This window comes from Hyperolius riggenbachi, chromosome 1 (genome assembly GCF_040937935.1).
Source record: "Hyperolius riggenbachi isolate aHypRig1 chromosome 1, aHypRig1.pri, whole genome shotgun sequence".
NCBI lineage: Eukaryota > Metazoa > Chordata > Amphibia > Anura > Hyperoliidae > Hyperolius > Hyperolius riggenbachi.
The window spans coordinates 613,176,391-613,187,954 of NC_090646.1; the positions used below are offsets into that span (position 1 = coordinate 613,176,391).

Here is an 11,564-nt window from a genome sequence, read left to right on the forward strand (position 1 = left end):
CCCTCTTACCCCTAAAAAGTTCCCTGGTGTCTAGTGACCCCCATCCCTCCCCTATACAGTTCCCTGGTGTCTTGTGGTTCTCCCTCTGCTGTGCCCCCCAATTTAGACATTTAGCAGAGCAGCGATGCAGCAGTGGTATTCAAGGTGCAGAATCTGCACACGTATTTTAACGCCACCGGCGAGCTGGACGCAGGGTGAGCCACTCAAATTCCCTGCCGCGTTAAATGGTATTCCCCCTCGGAGTCCTAGCAACTCGGAGGAACCCAAAATTACCCTTATGTGGGGGAGAAAATAAGTAGGGCCCCCTGCCCTGCATCAGCCGGCAGTGCTTGGGTCGCTAAGGTCCTATGTCTGCCCCACCCCACATCTCTGTGACAATCCACCCCTTGCTGCAGCCTAAAGCTCCACCCCTCCTTTCTGCTAGGCTACAATTCTGCCCCCATACACCAAGAAGATCATAATTACTCATACACACGCAGAAGCGGCCTTGCAGTCACAGTGCAGCAGCTGTGGTAGTGAGCCCAGTGCCAGCACTCTCCATTGTTGGCAGTTCTTCAGCGTCTGCCACATAATGCCAGCTAAGGGCAGGGCAGTGACCATGACATCACCACCAGACCACACAGCCCAAGAATACACAGGCAGCAGCTGCAAGCATGGTACTCTGCCTGTGCATGTGACGCAACACACACTTTACAACTAATGCCTGACGACGTCCAAGACTGGGAAAGTTAAAAATACATTTCTCGGTTGCCATGCCCACCTGGCCCAGCACTGGTGTATATACACAAGTGGGTCTGGGCTCCTGGGATCCCCCTGGCTCCCCCACCGTTCCAAGGACTTTAGGGGCAATAGTCACACCCCCGTTAAAAAAAACAACAACGAAAAAACAGGCATTGCATAGTTCTTCCTACTAAACCAATAGTAAACTCATGAGTATGACTCAGGCCAAAGTCTTTAATTATGCCCACCCCTTTGTCCCTCGCTAAGCTGCTCCCACTGGTCATCTGAGGTGAGGAGATACTGGTGACTGAATCAGTGGCAGGGCCGTTTTTGGGTACAGGCAGTCCAGGCAAAAGCATGGGCACCCTTTTGTGTACAGGGGACAATAACACACTCTCTGTATTTATAAAATTCTGTTTTCTGGCAGTCTACAATGCAAAGCACAATACAAGTGAAACTCAAAAAATTTGAATATAGTACAAAAGTCCATTCATTTCAGTAATTCAACTTAAAAAAAACAAAACTAATATATGAAATAGACTCATTACATGAAAAAGGAGATATTTCAAGCCTTTATTTGTTATACTTTTGATGATTATGGCTTACAGCTTATGAGAACATGAAAATCTCAGACCATTAGAATATTGTGAAAATGTTCAATATTCTAGGCTCAAAGGGTCACACGCTAATCAGCTAATTACTCCAAAACACCTGCAGACTTTCTATTTCATATATTAGTTTTACCTTTTAAGTTGAATTACTGAAATAAATTGACTTTTCGAGCTTCACCTTTATATTAAATCATTTACAGTGCCATAACTCCCAACTTTTTGAGATGAGAAAGAGGGACACTTAAGCTACACCCATGTCACACCCCTGATCATGCCCTTGTCACACCCCTAGTCACGCATACCATAAAGATTTCATAAGAAATATATGTTGTTTTATAATTCAAACCACACTGGTCCTTTCTATCCTGGTTCATGTTCCTTCATATGAACATTTTATTAGTAATTAGCAATATATCAATCTAAAGGATGGGAATAAAGTTTAGAGTCAATCAAACACATTTTTAGTAAAGAAATATATACAGTATATTTACATAGAAAGAGGGCCAAAGTCCTGAAAGAGGGACAAATGAGGAGGAAAGAGGGACAGAGGGACAGGGCTCCCAAAGAGGGCCTGTCCCTCCAAAAGAGGGACAGTTGGGAGCTATGCAGTGCATGTGATATTTTGCAACTTTCCAGTTTCCCCTGTGGTGTGAACCTTGGCTAATGTAACCCCACTCATCATCTTCCCTCCTCCCTCCATAAAGTGTGTATATTGGCAGAGAGGCCAATCACAGGTAGTTGTTCCGGGGGCACCCAATATGTTGGAAATTATCCTGGGCACCAGTCTAGTGACAGTGCACCATCTTGAGGTGGCCATACACTGGTTGAATTGCCATCAGATCGACCAACAGATAGATACCTCTCTGATCAAATCTGATCAGAGAGGGATCGTATGGCTGCCTTTACTGCAAACAGAATCGATTTTACTATGAAACCGATTCACAATCTGTGGAGCTTTCGCCGCCCCCCCCCCCCCCCCCCCTGCATACATTACCTGATCCGGCCGGCACAAGTCCCCCGGTCTCCTCTGTCCCTTCTCCGCTCTGGGCTCTAGGGCTACAGCTTCAATTTACTTCCTGCCTGGGGAAGTTTAAACAGTAGAGGGCGCTCTACTGTTTAAACTTCCTGTCGGCACAGGAAGTAAGTGAAGCCAGCTGGAGCCCAGCGCGGAGAAGGGACAGCGGAGAGAGCGGGGACTCGCGCCGGCTGAACAGGTAATGTATTGCTGCTAGCATCGGTCGTCGGACATTCGAACGCCGCTGTCGACACTCTCCCGACCTGCCGGCGATCGAGCAAAATCTTCCGCATGGACGGATCGACAGGAACGGAAATCGGGCGGAAAACGATCGTTCGGTCAGCATTTGCACAATGATTTCACAGCACATTTGATCACAGTGATCGAATATGCTGTAAGGCCTGGTGCACACCAGAGGTGTTTTTCTGAGCGTTTTGAGTTTTTTAATCCTCCTGCTAATGTTATCCTATGTGTCTGTGCACACTGGAGCAATGAGGTTATGTAAAAAACCCCCATAGCATTACATTGGGAAGAGCTTTTGAAACCTCTAGCGTTTGGGGAGCTTTTCTGGTGTGTCTCAGCCCTATATCAGCGGGAAAATCATTAAGTGTATGGGCCCCTTTAGAGAGGCAGGACGGGTTGGGCTCAATTTATAACTCAGGCTTGAGTCTCACTCCAAGGGACTGTGCCATATTAAACTGTGCTATACATGGTTAGTCTAGAGATTACAGTGTAGAGGGTGACGATTCCCGATGTGACTCTAATGTTTGTTTTCTTCTCACTCTAGGAGGTGGAGACACATAACAAAGACCTTGAAGGCCAGCTGAGTGACTTAGAGCAGCGATTGGAGAAAAGTCAGGGCGAACAGGATGCTTTTCGCAATAACTTGAAAACTCTTTTAGAAATTCTGGACGGCAAAATCTTTGAACTCACTGAATTGCGAGACAGCTTGGCCAAGCTGATAGAGTGCAGTTAAAAAGGCGAAAAGGGCTGCCACCACCAACCTTCTTCTTCAAGATACACACCGTCTCCATTTACTGCACGGTGGTGGGCTCTGCATCAGAGCTGCACAAATACCTGTACGGGAAAACTCCTTTTCTGAGAGTTTAATTGCAAATTTCGTAGTTGGCTGAAGTGTGAAATTGAGACTTGCTTTATTAGCTAACAGAGAGGAAATTAAAAAAAATAAAACTTGAATTACAAATTACCTCCTTATTCCCTTATTGGCCATAACGAACTTTAACGCATTCAGCGCTAGATCGTCTGAAACGCTAGCCCTGAATGTTCACAATTATTGTTACCAGTAGTTTCAGGCAATCCACCTGCGGTTTGCTAAAAAGGCGAAGAAAATAATAGTCTCCATACGTAGAATTTTTATTTGATTTTCTAAGGTTTACTTTAATCTATTTCTTTTTTTTTCTTTTTATGAAATACCTGCTTGCAGTGTTTTGTGCAAAAAAACAAAAACAAAAAAACTGGAAAAAAAACCCTTTAGCAATGGGGATGCCCTTTCTATTTTTTTGTTGTGATCTAAACATTTTCTCAGGATATTTTTGCACTGTCGGAAAAAAAAGTGCATTACTGATTTACCTAGCCAGGACCGAGACAGACTCCATCTTTACCTGAAACTTATACTGTATCCTACCCGTTGTATGACGTTCTTCCTCTTTTTTTTTTTTTCTACTGGAAGATTTTTTTTTTTAATCACGCTGGTGTTTATTTTTTCTTTTTTGTTTATTACTGTGTCCTGTGTAAATTTTTTTATTTTTATTTTCTTTTGTTCCATTGTAACTAATTTACTTTCCAAAAAAAGAAAAAGGTCTCATTTCTTATACACTGTAAAGCCAACTCCAAAGGCAGCTGAAGACTAGGGAGATTAAAGTTGTTAAATTAGTATATACGGTAAATATATATATATTTGAAGAGCATTACGAAGAATATTTAACAAGAGTTTAATATATGGACTTTTCAAACTGCATATGAGTATGTTTTGAAATGAATGCAACATGTTTACTAATGTCTTTTGGGAACCATCATTTCTGAGCGTCTCCTGCATTTCATATGTACGTAGTAAGCGATAAATAGGAAACCCTGGTTTTTCTTAATTATATTTAAGGATGTAATGCTATAGGGAAGCTCTTCCTACGGAGTGATCAAACTGTGAACGACTCTCCCCTGAAACGTTGGCTACAGTCAGGGTTTTACCCCTTTACATCCTTCAATTACACTTCTTTTGCTTTTTAGGATCTTGCTGTTTTTATTGATTATATCAAGTTGTCACTTGAGAAACCACTACGGTAAGGAATGCTGAAACATTTATATATATATATATAAAAAAAAGAATAAATAATAAATTTAACTTGGTAACTTTCAAAGTAATCCTGTATGCAGTACAATGTGTAATGTACATCCAACAACAGTGTTACTGTACAAGACAGCAAGCAACTTAAGGTGCTATGAGATCACTTCCTGTTAACGTACACTCCCACAGCAACTGCCCCCTTAAGGTAATATGCAAATAGCAACCATTCTGAGGGTTGCTATTTGCATAGGCACAAGACACCCATTTGTACCATTAGTGCAAATTGCTTGTGTGTGTATTTACCTAACAAATTTTAGATTTTGGATCAATAAAAGCCTTCTTTTAGTATTTCGATACCTTGTATTTGTCCAAAGTCCTGTTTTTTTTTCTTTTGGAATGCATACCCACACTACAATGTCTGTAGCTTTTTATTGTTATGATTGATTTACAAAGTGCCAACATATTCCGGGACGCTGTACAGAGCAAGAAACAAAACATGTGGTACATAGTAATACAGACAGTGGTTTACACAAAATATAGACACTGGTACATAATACAGAATTGGTCGACTTAATCATTACAGTGATAATTATAACATGATGAACAAAATATATAGCAGAATAGAAAAGGATGAGAGAGCCTTTGTGAGCTTACAATCTAAAGGAATAGGGAGGAAACAAGAGGCGGGTAATATACAATACTAGCTGATGACCCGGTGTTGCTGGGTATGCATTTGGCTGGTGTCGGCTCCGCCCACTTTTTCTAACCCTAACACACAAACACTCAATGACCAAGGTTGTGAGCTTTGGCATCAATCATTTGTATATTCCCCTAGAAATTAAATAAATCAGATTGGCGGTTTGTGACTCCGCCCTCTCCAGCATTTGAACCCCAGTCACCCAATGACCAACTGTAGCAGGTTTGAGGCATCTGCTATTAACAGTGCAAAAATGGCAGCAATTTAAATATTCCCCTGGAAAATCAACAGGTGAATTTTGATTTGCTATTATAGGCCCCACCCACATCCCTGAATATTAATCTCAGTCACCCAGTGACCATCTGGGCAAAGTTTGAGAACCCCGCCATTAACAGTGTAAGAAGGCCTGCAGTTTATATTTTCCCAGTGAAATTTGTTTTTGGCTCTGCCCACTTTTGTAACCTGGACACACAGTCACTCAATGACCAAGTTTGTGAGCTTTCGGGTCCTTGGCATCATTAAAAACAAATCTGATTGGCTGTTTGTGGCTCCACCCCTTTTCCGAATTTGAAGCCCAGTGGCCCAATGATCAGTTGTACCAGTTTTGATGCTTGTGCCATTAACAGTGCAAGAATGGCAGCAATTTTACTATTCCCCATTGACAGGGCCAGCGCTACCATTAAGGCAAAGGAGGCAGCTGCCCTAGGGCCCCAGAGCTTGTAGGGGCCCCCAGTGGCTACAAGAGGAAAAAAAAATTTTCAAATCGGCCTTATAGTTTTTGAGAAAATCGATTTTAAAGTTTCAAAGGAAAAAAAAAATACACATTTAAAAACCTGCCGACTTTAATGGTTAATAGCAAATCCACCTTAAATGCTAGAAACCCTAAATTTGCAGGATATGTTAAGGAGATCATTAGGAATAAGAGGAAAAAACAATTTTTCAAAAAGACCTTATAGTTTTTGAGAAAAATCGATTTTAAAGTTTCGAAGGAAAAAAAGTATACTTTTAAATGTGGTAAATGTCACTTTTAGTAGCAATCCTAACGGTAGTGTAATTTTACATGCATCAAACGAAAGAGCAATAAATTTCCTGACGGGGTTTTCAGGGGGTCTATACGCAGCCGTAGCACTTTGGCCAGGGATCGCTATACAGCCGCAATATGGCTGTATGAAGATCCCTGGCATTTTTTCCTATTTTCCCAATTTTTTTTTTTTTATGTTTAGAGTGTGGGAATTTTTTTTTTAAAAAAATTATGTGGGGTCCCCCCTCCTGAAACTTTTTAACCCCTTGTCCCCCATGCAGGCTGGAATAGCCAGAATGTGGAGCTCCGACCGATTGGGGCTTCACACCCTGACTATACCAGCTGCAAAAAAGGTCTCTTAATGCCGATTTTTGTTCCGGGGTATATGTTGGGGGGGCCCCCCAGGTTTATTTTGCCCTGGGGCCCCATTGTTGCTTAAACCGGCCCTGCCCATTGAAATAGTAATAGACTGAGGCGCTACACCTGCTATTGCTGGAATTTCTGTTTTGTCCCCACGTTTATTGCCTGATGAAGCGGGTTCGGCCTGCGAAACGCGTTGCACTTTTGGGGTACTATATAATAAATGTGATTGCTACTTTTCAGACAGTCTTTCGTGTCTGCTTTATGGAGGTAAGTCCACCACTTCCTCCTACCAAATTTTAAAAATTGTATCCACTTTTTTTCTGCTGGCGCCTCTGTTCTCCTACTGCAAAACAGGTGAATATTGATTGGCTTTTTTTAGGCTCTACCCACTTTTCTGAATATTAATCCCAGTCACCCAGTAACCAACTGTGCAAAGTTTGAGAACCCTGCCATTAACAGTGACGAAGGGCTGCAGTTAACATTTTCCCATGGAAATCTGTTTTTGACCCAGTTTTTGTAACCTTGACACACAGCCATTCAATGACCAAGTTTGTGAACTTTCGGGTTCCTGGCATCAAAATTGTGTGAATGGAAGCAGTTTATCCAGCAAAAAAATCTGATTGACTGTTTGTGGCTCCGACCCTTTAGTGAATTTGAACCCCAATCACTTAAAGGGAAGGTTCAGGGACAGTTGAAAAAAAAAAATCCAAATCCACTTACCTGGGGCTTCCTCCAGCCCGTGGCAGGCAGAAGGTGCCCTCGGCGCCGCTCCGCAGGCTCCCAGTGGTCTCCGGTGGCCGACCCGACCTGGCCAGGCCGGCGGCCAGGTCGGGCCTCTTCTGCGCTTCATTGTGCGTTCCACCCTGGCGCGCTGACGTCATCGGACGTCCTCCGGGCTGTACTGCGCAGGCTCAGAACTACTGAGCCTGCGCAGTACAGCCCGGAGGACGTCCGATGACGTCAGCGCGCCGGCGTAGACGTCATCGGCGTAGACGGCCCGGGTCGGCCACCGGAGACCACTGGAAGCCTGTGGAGCGGCGCCGAGGGCACCTCCTGCCTGCCACGGGCTGGAGGAAGCCCCAGGTAAGTGGATTTGGATTTTTATTTTTCAACTGTCCCTGAACCTTCCCTTTAAGTGATTGGGGTTCAAATTCACTAAAGGGTCGGAGCCACACACACACACACACACACACACACACACACACACACACACACACACACACACTACAATATGTATAGCTAGAGGCAGTGTGTTTTTAGGTTATATTTAGTAAGGAGTAAAACGTTTCCAGAGGTTGAAGGGGGAACAGCCTAAGTTGGAAGAACTGAGTTTTGAAGGAGCGCTTATAAATTTCAAAAGTTGGAGAATGATGGATGCGTTTTGGAAGGAGGTTCCAGAGGAGGGGTGAAGCATGTGAGAAATCTTGTATATGTGAATGCAAGGAGGACAGATGAAGATCGTGTGCAGATCTAGGATTTCATCTGGTTTCACTGCTGCGTAGCAAGCGAGCAGGGAGGAAGGAAGGAAGTCCACGCCTCTATAAATTACTTCTCAATTGTGCTGTTATTATGGGTGGCACAGTGGTTAGCACTCTTGCCTTGCATGGTCCCAGGCTCTATCTTAGGGCCCTGCACACTGTAGAGTGGTTTGCGGGTCTTTTTGTTTTTTTAAAGAATGCTTTCATTGACTTGCTTCAAAATTGCCGCAATTGTAATTTTTCGGAAAATTGCAATCGTGACAATTTTACTGCAAGTCAATGGAAGCATTTTTTTGAAAACAAAAACGACCCACAAAACGTTCTCTGGTGTGCAGGGCCCTTAGTCAGGATGCTGTCGGTCTCTAGAACTTGCATATACTTCCGTAACTTGTGTCGGGTCGCCCGCTGTCTCTCCAGTTTCCTCCAACATCCCCAAAACATACGGGTAGATTATTTGCTCCTCCCCCCTCTTCTCCCACCACACCGAAACTGACCCTAAAATGTGAGCCCCTCAGAGGGACAGGCGTGAATTGCTCGATGCACTCTGTAAAGCACTGCAGAAATTGCCAGTTACTCAATGTTACATAAATGACTAATAATTGTCCGTAGCTTTGGTTGAAAGGAAATGGGATGCAATACAGCAGTGGTGAGAATCACAGGGAAATCATTCAGAAGTATTCTTTTGCTTTGTGTACATTCATGCTGCTGATGATGGACAGCCATTGGCAATAAAAAATCGGTCATCTTCTATTTAAATATTAAATTGGACCTGAACTCTTGCACAGGACAGAAGGAAAACAGAGAGACATGCACCCTGTATGTATTTACAGAGTTTAGCCAATCTAACTCCCCCTCATCTGTGACTGATCACAAGTTGTAATTTGAGAAGCTAATTTGAAAACACAGGAAGTTAACCCTATGTCTGTTTTCATGAAAGCAGGAAGTAGACACACTACAGATTTGTAGCAGGATTTGTATCAGCTGTAACAAAAAAAGGTTTTTCTTTAAAGGTTATTATGCTGCTGTGTATCTTTTAGCACAGAGAGGAGAAGTTCTGAGTTCAGGTCTGCTGTAGTGTGAGGTATGTGGAGGCTGCAATATTTATTTCCTTTTAAGCAATACCAGTTGCCTGGCTGTCCTGCTGATCCTCTGCCTTTAATACATTGAGCCATAAACCCTGAACAAGCATTCAGCAGATCAGGGGTTTCTGACATGATTGTCAAATCCGACCAGCTTAGCTGCATGCTTATGTCGGGTGTGATTCAGGCACTACTGCAGCCAGATAGATCTACAGGACAGCCAGGCAACTGGTATTGTTTAAAAGGGAATACACATCCCTCTCGCTACAGTTGTCCTTTAAGGGAAGTGAAAAATGTTATTTTACCTTTCAAGCATGGCTGACATCTGTATTAGGAAAACAAATCTTTTACCAGCAGGACTGATGAGTTTTTTCAAAATTTAGTGTAAAGCCCAATCTACACAATACGATTCTTTGTGCGATTCGATTACGATTCTATTTACGATCTGATTAAATCTGACATGTCCGATTGGGATTCGATTCAATTCAATTCGCCATTGTTTTGCAATGGCAAATCGAATTTAATCAAATCCCGATTGGACATGTTGGATTTAATCGGATCGTAAATAGAATCAGTATCGAATCGCACAAAGAATCATATTCTGTAGATTGGGCTTTAGATGCAATGCTGAAGCTGCCTGTCCACTGTCTTCCTGTCGGCTTGGAGACTGTCCTTTGATCAGGGCTGATAAGTGATTCAAGCAGTCAGACATGCCAGTTATGAAGTTGCACAGAGGGTAATGATATCAGACCTCCTGAGCCGCGCAAAAAGGCACTGTGGTGTGAATGTGCTGAAATATGTTATGCTCCTATTTTCTTTGTTTGGGAGATAAATTAATGAATGAAGCCTATAGAGACTAGATTACCTCCTCCTGAGCCTCCAGATGCTGCTCATTGTACCTGGGGGTCCCTCCTGTTCTGCGTATCTGGTCCCCTTATCTCCTTCTGAGCAGCGTAAAGTGAATCTGAACTGCACATGCATGAGTTTCAAATTGCACATCGTAAAAGAAAGCACTCATGGCTGAGCACCTGCTTTCTCGCGCCTCCGCAGTTCTGTATCGCTCAGCGCTACTTGGGGAACATTTAGGGAAACAAAGTACACTATTTTTGGACAATAAGATGCACCTGGCCATAAGACGCACCTAGGTTTAGAGGACAAAAATCGGGAAAAACTATACTTAACCTTAGTCCATGGTGCAGAGGCATCTTGTGGACCTTTCCCCCCATGTGGTTTCTATCTAAAACGACACTACCCAGCTACACTAACCCCTGCTGCTTCCATCTTCTACACTAATCCCTGCATACATTACAAAACCACAAGTGCAGGCCCTTATCACCTCTCCAGCCAACAGGAGCCCTTCATCTGCTCTTCAGTTGCTCTCTTCAAAACACATTACTATTGGCTCCGATACCTCCGTGGGCAGGACCTAGAAGTCTCCGCTAATCCCCATGCACTGCAAGGCCGGCAGCAAATCCAGGAGGGGGTGTTGCCGTTAATGTAGCAGCCTCTGGGATCACGCATTAAGATGGCAAGGTCCAGGAAGTACCAGAAGACAGGAGTAGGAGCGTGCAGGTGCAATGTCTGATAATGCTACACTACACTGCACACTCTCCACATGGGTCCTGACTCTGGGGCACGCTACCTGCAGTTTTGCTGATCCCCAGCACCGGCTGACCAGAAGCACCACTTGCACCAGCTGGCTGGAGAGATGATAAATGCTTCCGCTTCACCCTATACTTGGAGACTTGGTTAGGAAGGGAGGATGCACTGACCTCTTCCCGCCGCTTTTGGGAGAGAAAAAGTGTGTCTTATGGTCTGAAGAATACGGTATTTAATGGAGGACAGGGAATAGGAGGGACCCAAAGGACAACCAGCAGCATCTGGACACTCGGAAGAAGGTAAGTTAGCTCACCATTGGCACCATTCAATTTTTTACTCAATTAATGAGTACTTTCAAGGGTACTAGAAATGATATGTAAAATGATGAGAAAAACATGTATGTACAGTCCCAATCCTACATAGAACTAGCCTGTATGGCTCACTGTAAGGGTTTAGAAAGCAGGGCTCTAAAATACAGTTTCTCTGCAGTCAGACTGTAGTGGGAACTGTGTACAGATAAGTACAAGTTATAAACTCCTGTGTGGTTGAGACTAACACTTGTGAGAGCAGGGAATGGCTATTACAGTGAGGAAAAGACAAATTTAATATCGTGCTGATTTTGCTCGTTTGCCCTCTGACCAAGAAATGACCAGTCTATATTTATAATGGTAGGTTTATT

At 43.5% G+C, this 11,564-nt stretch overlaps 1 protein-coding gene across 1 annotated transcript in view; it reads left to right on the top strand.

Moving 5' to 3' along the window:
* Positions 1 to 4,996, top strand: part of HOMER1 (homer scaffold protein 1) — a 130,705-nt gene extending 125,709 nt beyond the window's left edge. Inside the window, exon 11 of the mRNA XM_068250201.1 lies at positions 3,134 to 4,996. Coding sequence (XP_068106302.1) covers positions 3,134 to 3,322 — 189 coding nt within the window. The 3' untranslated portion in view covers positions 3,323 to 4,996. The remainder of the gene's footprint in view (positions 1 to 3,133) is intronic.
* Positions 4,997 to 11,564: the final 6,568 nt, after the last annotated feature.